The sequence below is a fragment of the Vanrija albida genome (genome assembly GCF_041260175.1).
Source record: "Vanrija albida strain AlHP1 chromosome Unknown contig_3, whole genome shotgun sequence".
Taxonomy (NCBI): Eukaryota; Fungi; Basidiomycota; class Tremellomycetes; order Trichosporonales; family Trichosporonaceae; genus Vanrija; species Vanrija albida.
In genome coordinates, this window is record NW_027191422.1 from 67,573 (window position 1) to 88,554 (window position 20,982).

At 63.0% G+C, this 20,982-nt stretch overlaps 8 protein-coding genes and 1 non-coding gene across 9 annotated transcripts; 4 read left to right on the plus strand and 5 right to left on the minus strand.

The window, feature by feature from the left end:
- Window positions 1-1,419: 1,419 nt before the first annotated feature.
- On the plus strand, window positions 1,420-2,117 carry Q8F55_003297 (uncharacterized protein; the record flags this gene model as incomplete). Its single annotated transcript, XM_069351842.1, has 2 exons — window positions 1,420-1,596; window positions 1,743-2,117. The coding sequence occupies 2 exons, from the start codon at window positions 1,420-1,422 to the stop codon at window positions 2,115-2,117; spliced, it is 552 nt and encodes a 183-aa protein (XP_069209260.1).
- A 226-nt stretch (window positions 2,118-2,343) lies between these two features.
- Window positions 2,344-4,262, plus strand: Q8F55_003298 (uncharacterized protein; the record flags this gene model as incomplete). The annotated part of the gene is made up of 3 exons (XM_069351843.1): window positions 2,344-2,348; window positions 2,393-2,399; window positions 2,679-4,262. 3 exons carry the CDS (start codon window positions 2,344-2,346, stop codon window positions 4,260-4,262), a joined length of 1,596 nt encoding a protein of 531 aa, XP_069209261.1.
- Window positions 4,263-4,304: 42 nt separating this feature from the next.
- On the minus strand, window positions 4,305-5,783 carry Q8F55_003299 (uncharacterized protein; the record flags this gene model as incomplete). Its single annotated transcript, XM_069351844.1, has 2 exons — window positions 4,305-5,707; window positions 5,741-5,783. 2 exons carry the CDS (start codon window positions 5,781-5,783, stop codon window positions 4,305-4,307), a joined length of 1,446 nt encoding a protein of 481 aa, XP_069209262.1.
- Window positions 5,784-6,218: 435 nt separating this feature from the next.
- Q8F55_003300 (uncharacterized protein) lies at window positions 6,219-7,748 on the minus strand (the record flags this gene model as incomplete). Its single annotated transcript, XM_069351845.1, has 3 exons — window positions 6,219-6,767; window positions 6,806-7,210; window positions 7,254-7,748. The coding sequence occupies 3 exons, from the start codon at window positions 7,746-7,748 to the stop codon at window positions 6,219-6,221; spliced, it is 1,449 nt and encodes a 482-aa protein (XP_069209263.1).
- A 648-nt stretch (window positions 7,749-8,396) lies between these two features.
- Window positions 8,397-10,198, minus strand: Q8F55_003301 (uncharacterized protein; the record flags this gene model as incomplete). The annotated part of the gene is made up of 2 exons (XM_069351846.1): window positions 8,397-8,680; window positions 8,740-10,198. 2 exons carry the CDS (start codon window positions 10,196-10,198, stop codon window positions 8,397-8,399), a joined length of 1,743 nt encoding a protein of 580 aa, XP_069209264.1.
- A 3,397-nt stretch (window positions 10,199-13,595) lies between these two features.
- Window positions 13,596-14,207, plus strand: Q8F55_003302 (uncharacterized protein; the record flags this gene model as incomplete). Its single annotated transcript, XM_069351847.1, has 1 exon — window positions 13,596-14,207. One exon carries the CDS (start codon window positions 13,596-13,598, stop codon window positions 14,205-14,207), a length of 612 nt encoding a protein of 203 aa, XP_069209265.1.
- Window positions 14,208-14,719: 512 nt separating this feature from the next.
- Window positions 14,720-16,048, plus strand: Q8F55_003303 (uncharacterized protein; the record flags this gene model as incomplete). The annotated part of the gene is made up of 2 exons (XM_069351848.1): window positions 14,720-15,802; window positions 15,893-16,048. The coding sequence occupies 2 exons, from the start codon at window positions 14,720-14,722 to the stop codon at window positions 16,046-16,048; spliced, it is 1,239 nt and encodes a 412-aa protein (XP_069209266.1).
- Window positions 16,049-16,617: 569 nt separating this feature from the next.
- Q8F55_003304 (uncharacterized protein) lies at window positions 16,618-18,492 on the minus strand (the record flags this gene model as incomplete). The annotated part of the gene is made up of 2 exons (XM_069351849.1): window positions 16,618-18,295; window positions 18,350-18,492. The coding sequence occupies 2 exons, from the start codon at window positions 18,490-18,492 to the stop codon at window positions 16,618-16,620; spliced, it is 1,821 nt and encodes a 606-aa protein (XP_069209267.1).
- A 2,289-nt stretch (window positions 18,493-20,781) lies between these two features.
- On the minus strand, window positions 20,782-20,881 carry Q8F55_003305. The gene has a single exon. It is a non-coding gene; the product is annotated as a tRNA-Met (tRNA).
- Window positions 20,882-20,982: the final 101 nt, after the last annotated feature.

A 20,982-nucleotide genomic window follows, 5' to 3' on the forward strand; every position in this document is an offset into this window, starting at 1 on the left:
AATGGGACCTGTGGGCAGCACTTTCCTCCAAAATATCTTGATCTATCTGGGTATGTAGGCACGGATATTGAGGAGCAGCTTGTGATTGACTGCGCGCTGCTTCTTGTGGCGGTGACGGGCTGGGATCGATCAATACGGCAACCCTTCGTTCACGCGGCCCGTTCCACAACAGTGATGGAGATCTTATAGTGACCCACATGGGTGCAAGGACAGGGCCCTCCGGGTATCAGTATAATGTACTATACGAGAGGCCATGATCACAATGCAGTGCAGATGTGCTTCTCGATGCTCAGCCTCGCTCGCGCCACAAATGTGTTCCGAGTTTTCAGGTTGAACTCGTTTGCCCATGCGTGGCGCACCGTCCGCATTTCTTACCGAGCGTCACCGGCATGTACTTACCCGGCCCACTACATGACTCAACTTGTGCACCAGCATGGGGAACCCCCTCAGAAGCCGTCTGCCGATTGACAACGCATACACATGCTCATGAAACGAGTCACCGAGCTCACTGCAGGGACGGACGTCCACCGCACGCGGCACCCCTGCTTCTTTTCTTGAACGCCCGTGTCCGTCGACAACCCCTTCTCCGTCACATCCCCAACGCCGTTGCACGCTCGGGGCTGCTGGGCAAGTGGCCAACGGGCAAAGTTGACTGCAACGTTGCCCGATGCCCCCCCCGTCCGAAGATGAATGCCGTTGTTTGGCCCTCGCTGTGGACGAGGCCACTTCGCCATCGGACAGCAGCAGATGACTTGCATAGCGAACGTCTCGTGGGCCCACATGACCCACTACTCCGTATCTTAACGACGAAGCCGTGAAGACGACCCAACGCAAGCTGGCCGTGTCTTAGGCTCGAGTCTGACTGGACAAACGATCCCGCAAGCTGAATCCAACTGTGCTCATGACGAAGATAAGCTCTGCGAACTGCTGCCCACCAACTCTAATCTCGGAGCGTGCCCCGTTCACGTTCCAGGTGTTGTTCAACTCCAGCGTCGATTATGTGTGACGCGACACAGCGACCACCTCTGATTCCGCAGGTCACATGTCGCATCTATAGCTCAAGCTGTGCATTGACGCAATAGCCGACACCGAGCCTGGCCGCTGTGTTCCGATTCTAACGATGTAGGTACATAACTACATATGGTCAATAAGCTCGATGCCGTCCCCTGCACATTGTGCAGGTCTCCATCAAGTGACCATCGTCTTGGCGGCGTCAGTAAGATTAAGCTGCCCGCGTGCCGTAATATGCGTGCTCATCGTCCAGACGTTCCAACACCCCACTGTTGAAGCCCAGTCACAGACGTAGCCCAGATGACCCTCCCTGCCCAATGACCGAGGATGAGCCCCCGTCGACGGTAGATAAGTATTCGCGTCTGACGCCACCCCTCTCACCTCGAACTCAGCTCAATTCGCACCACCATGCGCCTCACAGTCATCGTCACCGCCACTCTCCTCTCTCTGTTCTCGGCGGGTGTCGCTCTCCCTCACAACGACGTCCAGGGGCATGGTGTTGTCGCCGTGGACCAGCTTGACCCCGACGACGAGCTGGTTACGCTCGACACCCGCGAGGACGTGGTCCATCTCGAACAGCGCAACGTGAGTGCTTCATCCCTCACACCGCAGCTGACCACTCTAGCACGCACCACTCAACATGGTCCGGTGGGGGGGGGGGGGAAGTGCACACCAGACCCCCAAAGTCGCCAGCAGAGGCTGTCAGGGCACTGCAGCACATCCTGAACCAGCGCGGCGTTCCAGGCGGCCGGTTGGCCATCAGTGGTTTCTGGGGTGCCAGGACTCGCGCCACAGTCTTGCACTACCAGCGACACTGGACGCCATCATTCATTGATCCAGATTACGTCGACGCCGACCTTCTGGGCAGGCTTCTACAGAAGATTACCTATGGTTCAAAGCTCACCGACTACGTCCGCGCTCTGCAGTCCATTCTCAGAATGTGGGGTCACGACATTCCCGTCGACGGAGACTTAGGAGAGAAGACATACTATGCTCTGCGTGTCTTCCAGTCGAAGAGGAACTTTGAGTGGGATGCAATGGGCTGGGTAGGGGCGTGTACCTGGTCGTTCCTCTTCGGGGGGAAGGGCTGTACACACGTGGCCTAGATAAAGGGAAGCAGAGTAGCGATATCAGAGCACTAGGTAGTGACCGGTGCCGGAAGTGTAGCCAAAGCGTACATATGTACGAGCGAGGGCGGCAGCAACAGCCTATGAATGCCAGCTCGTGTCCCGACAACCAACGCCAGAAGTGCGAGAGCACTGGACATGTCGGGCGGGTACAGGCCAGGCGCCAACTGCCAGGGGTCGCGATGGGCCTACCTACTGTACATACATGACGTCGGCCACTTGGCCGCTGCGGGTCCCACCAAGCATCCCCTCAGCGTCGAGGTGGCCACCATCGCCATTGCAATACAGCGCGGCGACTTGGATGTCGCCCATCCCATCCTCGTGCCGCAGCCGACTTGACGTCGGATCCGAAAAGTCAATGACCTCATCCCGCTCGACTCGCTTCATCGCAACAACGCGGGCAACTCGACATCGCACTTTCTCCCTCGCGCTGTATGTACTGGCACGCACGAGCTATAATACCGAGCTACACGAGCTGCTCTGAGCCCCATCACAAATGGTGCGACCCCCCTACCTACAGCGCTGACCCAGGCCACCCAGACCACCACGACACCAGTCCTCGACGTCCGCGTGCACCCCAGCCCCCGCGCGCGACCGACCACCGGGCCCATCCCGCTCGTGTGTGTGCCGGCCGTGTCGATGCCCAACGCGGCCGGGCTGGTATTCTACGACGCGGAGGCCGCTGGCCCACTGCGCGACCTCGACGCGCTGCGCCGCTCGCTCGGCGCCGTGCTCGCGTCGTACCCCCAGCTCGCTGGCCGCCTGCGCCTGACCCAGCCAGGCGACGAGGGGCGCCCCTATGCGAAGCGGTACAAGCGCACGTGGATGTCCTCCGGGCACGACAACGACCCCGGCGTGCGCTTCACCGTCGTCGACGATGCGCGCAGCCTGGTCGACGTGCTCCCCGCCCCGCTCGCGGGCCACGCCGGCGTGTACACCCTCGACGCGGTGTACGACCTCTCCCTCGGCCCCGAGCTCGTCAAGCCCATAGCCGACCCGGGGCGTGGGGACGGCGGCGACGGTGCAACTGCCGGCGTGAAGATCACGCGATTCGCCGACGGCGCGGCCGCGCTGTGCTTTGCCTCGTCGCACGCGCTGTTCGACGCAGGCGCGCTCGGCACCTTCCTGCACGACTGGACGGCGGTGCACACATCCCTCGCGCGGGGGGAGGACGCGGCCCCGCCCTCCCGCCCGTTCGATACGGAGGCGCTCGACGCCCTCGCCGCGGGCGACCTCGATGCCGACGGCCCGGACCCCGCCCTCGTCGAGGCCGAGGCGGCGCTCGACGTGTTCCGCTACGACTCGTGGGCGCGCGACCCGGAGGGCAAGGATAACCCGCCGGCGGCACTGGACACGGCCCTTGCTCCCCCGGCCGAAGTTGACGCGCTCGATGCCGCGAGCGGCCGGCAGCGTGGTACCCCGCCGCCATGGCACACGGCGGGCGCGGTCAAGCCGCTCACCTACGGCCTCGAGTTCTCCGCCGCCGACGTGGAGCGCATCCACGCGGCTACGCTCGCCGCGCGCACCACCGACGACTTTGTGTCGCCGCAGGACGCGTTGGCGGCGCACCTCTTCCGCCTGATCGCCCGTGCGCGCCAGCACGCGCCGGACACGAAGCTCGACTTCGAGGTTGCCTGCGATGACCGGCGGCGGTTTGACCCACCGCTGCCGACCGAGGCGCCGGGCTGCTTCAACGTCTGCCTCGGGTTCAACCTGAGTGCCGGGGACGTGCAGGCGTCCGACGGCCGCCTCGCCACCGCGCGCCGCATCCGCTCCGCCATTGCAGGCGTGACCGCGCCGCGCCTCGCCGCGTGGCTCCACCGCCGCGCGCACGACCTTGACCCGACGCGCGAGTGGATTGTGTTCCCCGGCAACACGACGGTCTGCAGCACCAACTGGGCGCGCTCGGCGCTGTACGCCGCCGACTTTGGCGCCGGCCGCCCGTGCTATGTCCACAACCTGGTCCACGGGTTCGGCGGGTACCTCGTCATCGGGCGCAAGGCCGTGCCGCGCGGTGATGGTTTCGCGCAGGGCAAGTGGTACGAGCCCGGCGTGTTTGTCAGCCTGTGGCTCGAGGAGCCGGCCATGTCGCGGCTGGTCGCCGACCCCGAGCTGCGGGGATGAGCGCAGCCATAGAGTAGTAGATGCATAGAACTGCATACACGCCTAGTCCGCCGTCGCCTCGGCGATCGTTGCGTCGTTGCCGAGCCCGTCGGCCGCGCGCTCCAGCAGCCGCATCCACACCGTGTGCACGTGCTCGACCTGCGCGCGCGTCGCCGGCGCACCCTCCCAGAACGTGGTCGAGCACCGCAGCCCACCGTCATGCGAGTACACACTCGAACCCAGCGCCAGCGCGCACGGGTGGTTGCTCTGGCCCCAGATGCCGTCGGTCGCGCCTTCTGGCAGGCTCCACAGGCCGAGGTTGGAGATCATCAGGCTCTCAAAGAACGGCGCGGACGCAGTGCTCCGCTCATACAGGTACCGCTCGTAGCCCGTCGTCGTCCCCTCGACGCCCTTGGGCGCGGGCTGCACGCCCGTATCGGGAATCCAGCCGAGCAGGCCGACGACCATGCGGCCCTTCGCGAGCGTGCGCGGCGCCTTTAGTGTCTTGGCCTCGGCGCGGGCATGTGCCCAGAACTGCTGCGCGCCCGACATGACGCCCCCGCTCTCAAGCAGCGCGACGTACACCCCGATGCTCGAGTGCCCCTTGTCCATGTTGCGCTCCGACTTGGGCACGTTGGTGACGAAGCGCAGCGCCGGCTCGGTGTCGCTGTGGAACACGGCCCACACGGCGGCCGCAAACGCCGTCTGCACGACGGGGTGGAGCGTCGCCACGCCACGCGCCTTGGCCGCGGTCTTGAGCTTGGCTACCACGTCGGCGGGGATGCCGGCCAGCGCCATGTCGAGCTTCTTGCCGAGTGGCGACTCGAAAATCCCGGGCCACGGCTCGCCCTTGCTGAACTTGCGCTGCAGGAACCCGGGGAGGTTGGGCACGATGATCTCGCGCCAGAGCACGGGGAGCAGAAACCCGACCGACGGCTTGATCGGGTGCGTCTTCTCGTACACTGCGCGCGAGGCGAACGGCTCGGCCGGGATGGTCGGTGCTGCCGCGGACAGGAGGTGGGTCACGAGCCGCAGCGCGCCCGTCCCGTCCACCACGACGTGGTTGGTGATGAAGGAGACGTAGCCGTGCGCCGAGTCCGGGGTCGTGAACACGCGCACCGACCACACGGGGCCAGCGGCAAAGTCGTGCGCGCGGAACCGCTCGAGCTCGGCGCGTTGGATGGCCGCGAGCTCGCTCTCGCCGTGCTGCGGCGGTGGGGTGCCCGCGGCGGCGAGCACCGCGGCGGTCGGCCAGGCCGGGCCGGCGCGCCACCCGGGCTTCGTCGTCTGCGTGTCGACGAGCCGGGCCGACAGCATCGGCAGCTGCTCCTGCAGGTATGCGATGCGGTCCGGCAGCCGCGCCTGCACCGCCGGGATCTCGGCGGCGGGGTACTGCACGACGTAGTTGATGATCATCGGGTTGCCCGTGTTGGCCGTCGCGAGAGCGTACCGTTCGAACAGCGTCACTGGGGTCAGCGCGCGCCAGTGGGTCTACTCACGCCGCCGCTGCGGCGGCTCGTCAATCTTGGAAGCAGCGCCCATGGTGTGTGGTGTTGATGTCTCCGAGTAGAGACCAGATGGCAACACGAGCCCCGCCGGGATATATAGGAGCCGATGTCAAACGCGACGCGGCCATTACTCCCCGTTATCAACAGCCCTGGTGCCAAGCCTCGGGTCCGTCCTCGGCTTCACCTGCGGCCGGTTCGACGCGTTTCCATGGCGATTAGCATGCATGCCATACGTGGGGCAAACAGCACAAAGAGCAAGCCTGTGCGGAGATGCTCTCCGTGTCCTCGTCATGTCGGTAACATCGTCATGGCAAAGGCTTGCGACAGCATGCCTCGAGATATCCCGCGGGACTCGGCTCGCCGCCGCTTGCGTGGACCGGCCACATCTCTACACGATACATTTGTCTTGTTTCTCTTGGGGCATGGTCACTCGCACGGGCGGCCGTCCCCGCGCCAGCGTGTATACATTCTACAACTTGCTGCTCCGCACCACGTCCCATGACCCAGCGTCGAGCGTAGTGAAGAAGCGCCAGATGGCCCCGGCGAGCTCCTCGGGCTTCTCCTGCACGAGCAGGTGCCCGCCGTCGGCGATGCGCTCGTTGCGACTGCGCCACGGGCGCCACACCAGCTCGCGCGTGAGCACCGAGCCGCCGGTCCAGATCGGCTCTTCGTCGCCGCACATGATGAAGCCCGAGGGGATCTTGAGGCTCAGCAGCTTGTCCCACGTCGCGCCGACGGCCGTGTCGTCGGTAAAGACGGCGGCCTCGGCCCACGGCGGCGTTGCGAGCTGCACCGGGCCGTTGGGGTTGCTGGCATCAACCGGCACTAGGCCGTGCGTTATGAAGATGTCGAACGTGGACGGGGCCCACGCCTTGTAGAACGCCTGCTGGCTCATCTGCTCGCGCGCCGCCTCACGCGACGGCCATTCGTTGCGCCTGCGGATCGCGCCGAATGCCTGCCCGAATGTCGCGGGGCCGCGCTGGATAAAGTCCGAGTACGGGACCGACAATGGCGGGGACTGCTGTGGTCAGATAACGGCGCCCCCGAGGCACTCACCGTAGGCTCGATGTTGAGAATCGCGCGGAAGAGGTCGGGCCTCAGCGCGGCGGCCTGGATGCCAGCGCTCGCGCCCCACGAGTGACCGACTGGCACGACGTCGGCGTACTGCGCTGTGCCCTCGGGCTTCCACTCGAGCGCGTACGGCGCGCGCTGGCCCTGCAGACCGGGGATGATGTGCGCGGTAAAGTTGAGGATGTCGCGCGCCGTGTCGTACCACGTATGCGTGGTGCCCTGCAGCCCGGCGTTGAGATCAATGCTGGTGCCGTGGGTCACGGCGTCGAGGAACCACACGTCGTCGATGAGCACCTTGGTGTCGTGCCGGATGGGCAGGCCGGTGCCAAACTCGGCGCCGGGGGCCCGCGGGCCACGCTCGAGGATGGACTTGATCGTCGGAGCCCATTGCTGCGAGCGTCAGCCAGCTGCCCATACACGCGACCACACCTACCTCTTTGATGAGCCCGTTGGCTTGGGTGAGGATGAGCGTCACCCCGCCAGTGGGCTTGTCCCGCGACCAGCGCTCGACGCCGAGCCAGAGGTGGGGCTGGGTCGACGCCGACGCCTCGTCGGCCGTGAGGATGTGGTCGAGGTAGTGGGCGCGGGCGCAGTTGGCCGCCTCGGTCGCGTACTGCTTGGCCTTGAACTTCTTGTCGTTGGCCTTGTCGGCGGGGACGGGGAGGTTGGACGAGAACGGCTTGCTCTCGCGAACGAGGTTGCCGACGGCGTTGGCCCCGGAGCGGGGGTAAGCGGCCGGCGCGGCGTGCAGCGTGCGCGTCCAACCAGCCGGCAGGGCCGTGGGAAGCTCGGGGCGGGGCGGGTATGCGGGCGCGGTCTGGGGTGGCGGGGCGAAGAGGGGCAGCAGCGTCGACACGGCCGGATCGATGATGGGGTACGGCGTGTTCGTGGGCCCAGTGTAGAGGGCGTAGGTGGGCGGAGGGGCCATTGTGGGCACGGAGTGTGGGCAGGAGGGCGGTGAGGTCGTCGCTGCGTCGTCGTGCACGGTTATAAGGCGACGACAAGCGCTCCGAGGCTAAACAAGAGCAAGCGTGAGATGGGGGATGTGAGATGAGTAGTGGTCCTTGTCGTCATCAGTCATCTTGGTTTACATCAACAAGTCTCACTTTCGGCTAAGTCGATGCCGACGCCGCGCGACGACGACATGGCCGAGCACTGACCGAGCAGCCGCGCTGCATCCACCCCACACACACACACTCGCACTCACTCTCCCACGCAGTGGACATGACATACATATGCTTGGCGCAGACAAGAAGCGACAGACGCACAACTGCTATATTTGTTGAAAAAGACAAGGTGTGGGTACAAGGAGGGGCGTCTGCACCAGCAAGGCCGGGGGAGAGATTGGGTGTTTTCTACTGTGTTTTCTACGTGCCAAGTCCCAGACAGAGGAGACAAAAGACATCTTGTTGAAAAGATCGCTACATTATAAGGAAGCGAACAGGCCGAGACGAGGGATGGGACGGAGGGAGGAGAGGCGAGGGGGGAGGAGATGGGGTGGAGATGGGAGGGGAGATCCGAGAGAAGCCAAGACGAGACGAACCAACGAACGACCACGACACCACGTCCAACGCGCTTAGCTGTTCTTGCGCTCAAGGACAGTTGGGTACGTGACCTTGTCGTGGACCTCGGTGACCTCGGGCGACTCGCGAGGCGCCTCGGTATCATAGGCGGGGGGGAGGGTCTCGTCGAGGTCCTCCTTGGGCGGGCCGCGGTAGTTCTTGCGGCCCCAGAAGAAGTACCACGCGGACGAGATGCTAACAAACGCGACGAAGACGACGGGGGCGTAGTTGACGGACGCAGCGGTGACGGGGAGGAGGGCGGGCATGCAGAAGAGGGGGAGGGCGAGGAACGACCAGGCTGGGGCGGGTTAGCACATGCTGCAAGGACTGAAAGCGACGGGACCTCGCCACACTCACCAACAGCGACAATGTTGAGGAACCAGCCGAGCTTGCCAAGGTAGAACTGGCCAGTCTTGACACGCTGGCGGCCATCGATCATGGAAACAAGGATGGGCACGGCGTACGACGAGGTGAGGCAGATGACACCGACACCCGAGAACGCGTTGAAGGCAGCGGGCGAGCCGAAGTAGATGACACCGAGGATGATCTGAATGGCCATCGAGAGCATCATGGCGTTGAGGGGAACGTCAAGCTTGGGGTGAACCTGGCGCCACCACTTGGAGCCGGGGATGGCACCGTCACGAGAGAAGGCCCAGGTGCAGCGCGAAGCAGCGGTGGTGCAGGCAGTGCCACAGAGGATACCGAGGATGATGATGATCATGAGCAGGCCAAAGGCACCGCCCGACGAGCCGACAGCCGACTTGATGATCGAGGGCGTGGGCTGGCCAGAGGGGAGGGCGACGAGCTCGGCGAGGTCGGGAAGGACGAACATGAGGGGCACGAGGAAGAAGAGGCCGCCAATCGTGTTCATGCAGATGGTGAGAACCATGGCGCGGGGCACCTGGGTGGCGGGGCGCTGGACCTCCTCGCACATCGAGATGATCATGCCGGTGGACGAAGTGGCGTAGGCGGCGTGCAGGAGACCGACACAGAACGACCAGCCAGCGGGCCATCCAGAGGTAGGCTCAAAGTGGCCGAGAGCGTAGGCACCGCTGCGGCGGCCGTTCTTGGCGATGGCAAGGATGGTGACCATGATGGCGACGAGGCCGGCCATGGTCCAGTAGACTGCGAACGCGTCGAGGTAGGGCAGGTACTTGTTGCCGAGGGCCGAGATGGCGTTGCAAATGAAGGTGATGGCGAGGAAGGTGAGGAAGATCTGGTACGGCTGGGCGTCCCAGATGCCGACTCCGGGCTCCTTCTCAAAGACGTTGATGCACGCGACGAAGAAGAGAGTCGTACCGAACTGCACGGCCAACGTGATGGTGATGTTGCCAACGACGTACGCCCAGCCGCAGATGTAGGCGGCCACGCGCTTGTACTTGCTGGGAGCGAGCATGAACGTCTGGTAGTAGACACCACCAGCGGTCGGGTAGACACTGGTGATCTCACCGAGCGAAGAGGCGACGCAGAGAATGATCAGAGAGACGATAACCCAGCCCCAGATGACAACGACGGGGCCACCACCCTGGAGGGGGTAGTAGAGCGTCGTGGCGAGACCATAGGGGATAGAGGCGAGGACGAAGGACATGAAGGCGACATGGAGGGTCGAGCGCGAGCGCACGAGCTCGGGCTCGTAGCCCATCTTGTTGAGCAGGTCGTCGGCCGAGTCGGCCGCGATCGTCGACGACTGGCGGCGAGCCAGCGATCCACGACGGATGTCATGGTGGGTGTGGTTGCTGTAGTGGTGGTGCTTGGACGCGTCGTGCACCTCGGCGCCGCCGTTGCCGCCCGACTCTGAGGGCTTGAGGTTTACCATTGCGTGGAGTCGCGGCGTAAAATATTTATCGGTCTAAAAGTGGTCGCGTGAGGGAGGGTAAGAAGTCGTAGCTCGTGGCTGGCGCCTTTTTAAACGTGCGCTTGAGGCCTGGTCGGGTTGTAGAGTCACCTGCCGGCTGTGTGTGAAAGAGGACGGAGGGCCGGTAGCGAGAGTGGGTGTTTCAGTGTTATAAGCGAACGACAGATCGGTGGGTCGAGAGAGAGTGTGTGCACCCGGGAGGGAGAAAAAAAGGGAGGGCTGCAGGCGGTGCGTGGATGCCAGTAATCGATAGGTGAGATGGGACTGTGACGACAGGGGGAGCATGTATCATTATCGAATCAGAGGCCGTAGTTGGGTCGCCTGGGCGGGGGAGCCAAGGGCAGCACGAGGAGCACACCCAACAAGAGCTTGGAACCCAGGGACTGAGTTGGTACGTCAGTGTCCCCGCGCGCGCCGCTTCGAGATACCATGCCGGGCCTCAGGGGTCGCAGCACCCAGGCAGCGGAGCGCCGTTTTCTCCCGGAGAGCCCAACGGAGGTGCCATGAGGAAATAGGAAATCGGCAGGCAATGACCGTTTGAATGTTTGGAGCATGCCGTAGGGTGAGAGTGGGCGTGCTCGTCGTGGCTCTCCCTCTGCTCTCCTGCCCTCCTGCCCCTCCCTCCATGACGCCACAATATCATTTTGGCCCCGCGCGCCCCTTTGTATTACTCAAAATGAAAGCAGCACCACTCCACTCCGCATATAGAAGACCCCGTCAGCCACAACGCACGCCCCGCGAATGGAGGAGCGAGCGAGCAGCGCCCGGGGCTACGACTCCACCCACCCGCAGTCCATGAGATAGCGAGCGAGCGTCATTATTGCTCCAGTGCCGGCCATTGATGATGTGAAGACCAAGAGCAGGCGGGAAAGCCGAAACAGGACCCAAAGTGCCGACGTACGCACACCGGGGGCAAACTCGCGTGGCCGTCATGTGGCGAGCGGGGATGGCGTGGTAGCGAGTGAGAGGGGGTAGCGAGAGAGGAAGAAAATGTGACGGCCAAGCAAAACCCGGCTATGAGCAGTGTTGCTCGTGAGGTTGGGGACGATGAGATGCAGCCCAGCACCGACTGATCCACTATCACCCCGCATTTGGGCCTGATCCGCACTCGATAAGCACGCCCCACCTGAAACCTTTATCATATCTTGCAATCTATGGTGACGATCCTTTGACATGCAGCAGCTCAAGCGCTTGTCGACCAACAATGCGATCCGTTTTGCATCAAGCGGAAAATTGAGGCAGAACTTTGTGGGAAGGACGCTCTGAGCAACCCCCCAGTTTGTACCTTGGGTGTCAGGGACGGGGTCTCGCTTCGTCCACTTCCACCCTTTCGCTTGTACGTGAGCCGCGGAGTGGCGTGAGTGGAGGCGGCATGGTGCGAGGTCAAGCCGCACGCACGACGCTGCAGACGACCTGTTCCGCAGTACGTTGACGCCGAGGCGGCGGGGCGTGTAGACCTGGGCTCGATGACGACATGGAACTGACCACTGTCTGCGCCGCCTCGCCCTCTGTGTCCCGACTCATCGTAACGTCTTCTGGATCGCACTACAGCCCCCCTTGCCTCTCAGTGCGTAACTGCGGCGGTTATAGCAGTTGTACGGTATGAGCGCACAGTCTGTCGAGGATGAGGGTGGTGTTTGGTTCCCGGCATCCTCGGCATTCCTCAGCCGGAGAGGGGGCTCAACTCCGACCCCACGCAGCAGGTCACGACAAGCAGTGCAACTCCGCACACAGAGGCCGCTGGACATCGCACCCCGCGGCGCGGGAGAGGCTGACGTCCCACGACTGGATGTCAGCGCAACTCTGCCAAGAGCGACAGTGAAAGGAGGCAGCTGAGGCAGAGCAACAGCCGAGGCAGAGCGATGTGTCCGCCGCCACGCGAGCTGGTCTCGGCTCACCCCTGCATAGTGGCGAGCCGAGTTCTCCGGCGCGCTGGGCATCTTGGCGACCACCGCCGCCGCCTGCACTGTCCCACGGCCGCTAGCTGACCCGTCGGTGTGGGACCGACACTCCCGCTGCGGCGACGGCGCCGCGCGACACTCGGATCCCCGCCGAGCGCTAGGAACATCTCCGACGTCGGCCAAGCCTGCTGTTTGTCCTCGCCTTGGCAGTCACCACCCGCTCCGCAGACCGTTGGTTCTGAGTGCCGCTCTGCACCCGTCAGAGTTTGACGAACGCCGTGTGTTGATCGGTGGACATGAAACACGCCAAGTGGGCGCATGCATGGGGCCGTTAGTCGCGGTGCGGTGGCATACAAGGATGTTTGCTTCACAGGGGACAAGTCAGAAGAATGCAAGACCAGAGCTTGTCGCCCGCAGGCGGCTCTCAGTGCCAGCAACTGGCGCAGTGTGGAGCCTGGATCCCGTGGCACCGCTACACCGAAGGAACCGGGATGGAGCAGCGCGTAGGAACCGGCGCCTGCTTGCACCTATGCCGTTCTAGGCTGTTGATCCTCAGCATAAGCTTGTCTACAGCGGCGCCAAGTGAGGACATTGGTAAGCTTGTGAGCAGAGCAAGCATATCCACCGAGCCCGGAGCAGGACCCCCGGATACCCCAAGCTAAGCACGCGTGCCCTTGCCCCACCGACCGGGGGGTGGACTTGCTGGGCGATGGGGGTGCCCAAGCTAGCCTCTGCTTGGTCGGCCGGCCCACCGCACCCTTGCATAGCATCCGAAACATGGCAATCGAGCAGGGTGGCACGCGACATGCGCGCACAGCGAGTACACAACCGTGGGGCCACAAACAACAGGGGTGCAACTCCTGTGAAGCCGAACTTCCAGGGGAGTGGCTGCAGGTCCCACTCTACCCCCTACATGCTTCCCAGACGTAACCTTGAACCACTGAGCCTTGTTTCAAGTCGCGTGAGCCGTGAACCCAGAGCCCGACCGCCCAGCGCGACTAACAGGCGCGTCTAGACCGGTGTTGACGACTGCCAAGCATGTGGGCCGCGCCTCCGCTGTTTTAGGTTGGGTCGAATTGTGGCACAGAAGTGAAACACCGTGTGGCCTTTAGGAGCCGCACTTCGTTCGCTTCGTGTCATTATGCCACCAGCAGCGACATGGTTGCAGCGTTGACATCGACGCGCGCTTGGCTTGTGCTTGGCTGGCTTGCTGGTGGAGTTGCGCCTCGTGTGCCAAGGGTTTGCGTATCGTTCGGCGAGCACACACCGTAGAGACTGTAATGCGTGGCGGCTCCGTTGACATATTTAAGCCAGAGGAGGTGGGGCGTGAAGTGGACATCCAGCATCGCAACTTGAAGACGACACCTACCTAGCTTACCCCTGACTACCACCCACGCACAGTGAGTTCCTCTCCTCCCCGCCGATGCCCGGTCTCACACTCTCACCCAGCCCTCAACATGCTCTTCACCACCGTGCTTCCGGCTATCCTCCTTGCCTTCGCCGCTACCTCGCACGCTAGACCCGAAGCCCGGGCAGCCGCTCTAGAGAGTCGACAGAACCTCAACGTGTCCTTCTCGGGCACTGATCCGGACCACCCCTACGCCGTTGCCTACTCGGAGGAGAACCTCGACCTAGCTGGTGCCCACATCGAAGGCCGTGCGCCGCGCAGGCCTGCTGGTTGGGAGGCAACGCCTGAGCTGGGAGAGGGTATCTTCCAATGGATCCAGCAGGGCAAGGCACGCAAGACTGAGCACATTCGACGGGCGGAATGGGCCAAGGAATACCTCGGCGAGATGTCCAGGAAGTGGCCGGACCGCAACTGCTTCCTCTTCCACCGCGGCCAGGGCTTCACCTGGTGGATCGAGGATGCAGCCAACGACTTTGAGAGCAACATTGTCGAATGGTTCGACGTGCCTTCTGGTCTGAGAAAGTCGTTCGGCGCTGTCAGTTTCAAGAGCAGGGGCGAGCTCAAGAAAAACGGAGCTATCGGAGGCTGGGAAAACTGGGCATTCTACGGTGTCTACGACTACAACGACGGCAGCAACGTATACTTCCATAAGAGGGACTAGCCAGTTGAATCGCCCAGCATAGCCCTTCCATGGGTGAAGACTGAAGAGAATCAGCTAGAGTAGTTGACATGCAGCCCACGAGTGCCGAGGCAGGAAACCCTCTTACAATTACATACAAAGTCGATTAAACCAATATGAGCTTGAATGCCCAACAGGAAGTACAACGACCGTTCGGGAGGTCTGTGTTCGACCATGACAGCAGAAGTCAGCTTCAGTCTACCGGCGCGGCACAGAGCCCAACGCGTCCTATGTAAGGGAACGCATGTCAGCTGGTTTGCCACATATGCAGCCCATACACCCAGTACCACGGTACCCAAGGCCAGGGCGCCAGGGTGAATTCCATGTGACTACCACGCGGAAGTCACGTGCAGCACCTCCAGCGTGACGCAACGCGCAACGCGCAGCCGGCAACTTACCTTGCATCATTGTGCCTTGCTCCGCTCGACCTCCAAGTTGGACCTTGCATCTCACTTTCTTCGCCAGTCTCTCCTCCTCACCCCTATCTTGCGAGGATGGACAGCTGGAGGTCGCCCCCGCTGTTGCCAACGTCGGCCGCGTCATCATCGTCGGCGGCAGCCGCCTCGTCCGGCCGTCTCGCCTCCGCCCGGTTGGCCATCACTCGACGGGCATGTCGACGTCCACTTCGGACCGCGCTCGTTGCCTCGGCGGTCACCTTCCTCCTCCTCCTACTCAACTTCCACACCCTGTCGACCATCCGACGAGATATCGGCTACATCTTCCGCCCGCTGTGGGACACTCCAGAACCGCCGTTCAGGGTGCTCAAGCACTTCCCGCCGCCGGGCGAGGGCGAGATTGACACGACAGCATGGTGCGCGCTGCACAACTGGACGGCGCGGAGTGGCAAGCCTATCGTCGTCGATGCTGTTCCCGTGTCCACCGAACTAGACATGCTCGAGGTCCGCTGGCGCGAGTACGCCCCGTTCGTCGACATCTTCATCGTCGTCGAGTCCACCATGACGTTCGCTGGTACACCCAAGCCCGCGCACTTTGAGCAGCACCGTGCAAAGTTCGAGGCCATTGCCAAGGCCGCTGGGGCCAAGCTGGTGTACAAGAAGGTGACCGACTTTGAGCCTAATCTGCCTTCAGGATCCTTCAAGAACGAGATCAAGCAGCGCGTGGCCATCTCCGACCTGATCGAGCAGGAGCGGGTATTGGCTGGCTCAATTCCGCCAGGCTCCCTCGTCATTCAGTCGGATGTCGATGAGATCATCTCCCGGGACACGCTGCGCCTCCTCACGACTTGCTCTGGGTTCCCATCGCAGATGCACCTCAGTGTCGACAACTACATCTACAGCTTCGACCAGCCCCTCAACGACGGCGGTTACTGGCGGCCCCGGGTGGTCACTGTCCCGTCAACGAGCGAGCGAATCAACTACCACCATGGCAGAGGTGCAGAGGACATGCTTGCCGGCGCTGGGTGGCACTGCACCTTCTGCTTCCCGACCCTCGAGGACATGCGCGCCAAGATGCGCGGATACTCGCACAACGACCGATTGACGAGCAAGAAGCTGCTCGACGAGAAACACCTCCGGAGAAGGGTGTGCGAGGGACGTGATCCGTTCGGCATGTGGCCGGTGAGTACTGACTGAGTCAGACGCTGTTGAGGCCTGCCGGCACGGCTGCGAGGGTGTTCTTTCGTCACCGCCCTCGCTGACACCACACAGGAAGCATTCACATTCCGCGACGTTATCGCGCATAGCGGCCCTACTCGCCGACGCAACTCATTCCTCCATGTGCCAGTAGCCCTCAAGGAGGACACGGACCGCTTCGCGTACCTCCTCGACAAGGGCTGCGAGAGGCCAGACAAGCCGGTGTCATAGTACGGGGAGGCCGAACCGACAAGGACATGACGGCGCACAGCGATGGAGACGTGAGCCTGGCAGGTGGCCGGGCCTGCGCCTCCCGCTGCCGGTACCGTACCCTTTTAGGGCCTCTGGGGAGGACAAGAGTGTGACAGGACCTCAGCGCCTCGTTCACCCCAACCATCCGAATGAGGGAGCACCCATCCCGGGGGCCCTCGTCTCCGACGCCTACACCGGCCACCTATAGGCAGCACCTTGAGGGGCATCATGATTCTGATACCGCACGTATTCGGGATCGTGACAACGCAGCTCCCTCGTTGTAGCCAAGGAGATGAAACACTGGAAAGAAGTTTCGTGGGCCTCGGAAGGGGCCATGCGGTCGCAGCCCCTACTGATCGTAACGCCATTGGGTCCAGCTTCGGACAGCACCCGGCGCTCAACCCTCCTTGGCCTGCCATCAGATCAGACGCCAGCACACGCCCCAACACACACCCGCACACGTTGGAGCACTTCTGAGTCCATAACACTCTCAACTACTACAATATCGCGGCACCTGCCAGTATGAGAATAGTACAATACTACGCCTTTTAATACTTCTCGTTGTCCTTGTTGCCCTCGGGGATGCTCTGCCTGGTCGACTCGACGCGAGCAATCTCCATGTCCTGCTTCTGGGAGTGGGTGTTGCTCTCGCCCTCGGACCACGCAAAGACAAAGGTGTCGAGGTTGCGGAAGTAGGTGGGGAAGATGAGGGCAGTGACGAACGACACGCAGGCAAGGACGATCCAGGCGATGACGAGGTTGGGGTCGGTGAGCGCGGCCGAGCAGGCGAGGGAGATGGCGGCGGCAACGGCCGTGTTGAAGAGGGAGAGCGAGTAGACGAGAGCGCGCATGCGGGGAGGCGAGCGGGTGTAGGCAAGCTCGTAGCCGGTGACGTTGACGAGGAGCTCGCCAATAGCGGGGAAGATGATGATGGGAATCTGCCACCAGAGGGTGACGGTGGGGTTGGGGTCCTCACAGTGCGAGGCCATCTTGCCACAGGGGGAGCGGTCGTAGACCTTGCTCTGAGCAATGGCACCAAAGATACAGCCGACAGTGGCGAGGATGTAGCCAATGCACATGCGGGTCATGGGCCTGAGGGGGAAGCCGATGCGCTCGAAGAAGGGGTAGACACCGTAGGTGAGGATGGGGGTGAAGACGACGATGGCGATCGAGTTGAAGTTGTTGAGGAAGTCGTTGGGGATACCGTCAACCTTCATGGCGAGGGACATGTCGTTGAGCATGTTACCGAGACCGACCGAACCAGCGTTGGCGAGCTGGAAGATGGGGAGGAGGAGGAAGACACCGCATGCGCCCATGGTCTGGCGGATCTCGTCGACAAACTTGTCGTCCCAGTGGATCATGGACATGTCAACGGCGTCGGTGTGCTGCTGGATGAACGAGGGCTTGGCCTTGTTCCACCAGTCGTCACCGCCACGGCCGAGCTTCTTCCAGCCGCCGTTGGACATGCAGATCTTGAGCACACGCATGGTGTCGGGGATGACCGAGCCGCCGGGGCGCTGCTTGACAAGCCTGGGCGAGCAGTAGACGAGGACGGGGGGCATGAGCATGTACAGGATGCCGGGGACAAGGAAGGCGAGCCAGAAGCCGACGTTACGGGCCGAGTACTGGGTGGCCATCTGGAAGAGGGCACCGACGTTGATGCAGAGGTAGAAGATGAGGAGGTAGCGGGAGACGGTCGTCTGGGGGTCAATGATGACGCGCTCGCCCTTCTTGGTGTAGGAGATGGTGGGCTGCTTGACGGGCGACTGGTCGCAGAGCAGAGGGCCAAGGCATGGCTTGATGAAGCCAGCGGCGAACGCAAGGATCATGATCGAGATGATGAAGAGCGCGAGCGAGGCGTTGGGGACGGCAATGACCTGGGGGATGGCAGGGATGATGAGGATAACGTGGGCGATGGCGCCGACGGCGGTGCCGACGACAATGGTCTTGAAGCGTCCCCAGTGGTTGTCGGCAATGATACCACCAAGAATGGGGATAACGTAGGCGAGGAAGTTGAACGTCTGGACGAGGGCCGAGGTGGTGACGGATCCGCGGCCGAGGGCACCAGCCTTCTGCTGTTCACCCGCGGGGCCGGGGGCGACGGCACCGGCGCCGTTGCCGCCCTTGGGGAGGGGAGCGTTGATGAAGTTGTTGAAGGGTCCCTTGGTGCCGTAGTAGGACGCACGCTCGGCGAACTCGATCAAACACATGGCGAGGGCGACGGCACTGAAGGGGGGTGGTTAGTGCTCCGCCACTTTGCCACCTGGCCGCAACACTCACGGCATGCCCGCCGAAACGCGACGCAGCGTGGAAAAGTCCTCCTCGGAGGGCTGGAGCGCCGGGTCGACACCGTCGGCAGACTGCACGACGATGCCGGCGTCCTGCTCCTTCTCCTTCACGTCCGGGTTGTAGGGCGCGCTCATTGTCGCTGGGTGTCGTGTGGGAGGTGGGGGTGGGTGTCAAGACGGTCCCCCATCTTGCCATCCGGCGACTTTTAACTTGTCTCGCTAGCCGCTGGGGCGAGTGCGGGGCTCTGGGGAGCCAATAACACACAGCGATTCCCGAGTGAGCACCGCGATAGCAGTGGGTTGGCGCGCTGTGGACTGCGCGCAAACCGACTGGCCAGTAGCCGGCGTGTGTGGAGTGACTGTCGTGCTGAATGGTGGGTGCTCTGCTCGCGCTCGCGCCCGTACGCGCGCGGGGGTCGGCCACTATCCCCATTCCGTCACACATGTACCATGTGGAGCACAGGGACCGGCGCTGTTATCTGCATGACGCGGTGGACGCACGGCCTGGGCTGTTGCGTGCAGCTGCTTGGTCGGTGCAAACGGCGCGCGGTGGGAGCCACTATGCAAGCGCTCGCTTGGCTGCAATATGGATATGGTTTCACGTGCTGCCCTTTTCCTTGGCGGAGGCGCGCGAGGCGCTGGAGGCGCTGGGGTCCCATGGCACATCTGCCCACATGCTCTGCGCAGTCCGACACACGCTTGCGGAGGAGGGCGGAAGCGGGCTTGAAGCCGCCGAGGGACGCCACACCACATAGGCTCAGCCAGCAAACGAACTTTTTTTTTTTCCTGAGGCTGCCTGCCGTGGCGTCACTTGCCGCGGCAGACGCCTGGATCTGACAGAACAGACCGCCTTCAGTCAGCTGCTTGCGGTCGAGACAGCATCCCGATCTCTCATTGTACGCGCTGTGGGGTTCGGTCGACATGCCCACCACCGCAAACCGGACAACTGAACTGGTGGCCACGCTGCAGCCCCACTATCCGCACCGGACCCGGTCGTGATGCGCGTGGTATCCCACGGCCCCGCATCACCGTCGTCTGCCCGTCGTCTAGCTGTCGGTCAGTCTGCTGGATCCGCCCGACCGTGCCGCTCGCTCGGCATCCCGTAACAGAGGACGGCAGGGACAGTGTGTACCCACATGGTGCCAATAAAAGACATGCCGCAGCGGCCCCGAGGCTCGTGTGCTGCCATGTTCTTGGCGGGACGCTAACACCCCGAGCTCATTAGGATCATTGGCCATTGTTCGGAACCTGCAATCAGGTTGGCTGGTGTAAAGCTCGCTACCAAAGTCTCGCACTTGGTGCATACCCTGGCACCCTCCCTCCACTGGCGCGATGCATACGAGGGCTCTCGACCAGGAAGCTCAAAGCTGCGAGCGAAACAGATTGCGTGACTCCGTACTCCATACGCCGACAGCGAGGGCAGCTGGCTCGCTGTCCGTCGGTAGCAAAAGGCAGCTGTGGCCGACAGCAACTCCATGTCCCCATTCCCAGCCGCGCCCGAGCCTTCGGGCGGGTCATGTTTGTGCCTGTTCGTCCATGTTGAGATTCGAATGGAATTCGCCGATTGGTATGGCCTCTGCTGCCGTGCCCATGGGACAGACGACGGCATTTACGTGATTCGTTCTGGCACCGAACATGTATCATGTGGTGCACGTCGGATGAACAAGTGCCTGTGGAGCTTAACCGAGCGAGCGCAGGTGGACGCCGCATACAACTGGGAGCCGTGACTGCCCCAAGCGCCAGCGAGTTGGAAAACACTGACAGCATGATGCATGTGCTGCAGGGAGCAACACGGGATCCGATGATCCGGATTGGCTCGGACGGCGACTAACGGTGACTTGGCTCGGGCTCACCCTCACCACCCTTGGGCTCACCCCGTCCCACACTTGGGCTCACCCCGTCCCACATTGACACGCTCCGGGATTTTGTCGGCGGAAATGGACAGCAGGGTTCGGGAACCGCAGAGCCGGCACCACACCCACAATGTCCCGCTCGAGGTCCGTGACACGGTCCGTGTAGTGCACCACATGCACCGCGCCGCCACCCAAACCCGGGAGAGGCGGACGGGCGGGGCCGTCCCGCCACCATGAAGCGTGTGGAGGGCGCTTAGAGGAGCCCGCTCGACAAAGGCGGAGGCGGGGGAACCGCCGGCGAAGCGCCGCAGCACGAGCCACGTCGCCCTCGCCACTCGTCGCCCTAAAAACAGCGGTGGGCGAGGCCTCGCATTCCAAGATGAAACACCTGCGCACGCAGCTCGGGGGACAGCAAGAATAGCACCTGCCCATCTGCCAAGCAAAGGTGAGGTGCGGGGCGAGGGAGTGCGAGCGCCACCGGCGTCAGCGACGCCTACCCCCGCGATCTCGCCCTCGCCCCCTCGCACCTAACCCAGCGTCCAACAAAAGCGTACGATGCATCGCCGTTGCCTGACCCCACCGAGACTCGAACTCGGGTCTAGGGATTGCACGTCTCTCGACGCTCATAGAAGATATGAGACCCTCGCGTTAACCACCTGCGCCATGGAGTCTTGCTTGTGGCGGATGCTCGTGCCTGGAGGCGCCGAGGTGGTCTATGAGGGCGGTGGTCTTGGGTGGGTTTGTCCTTGGGGATGCGTGCCGCCCTGGGGAT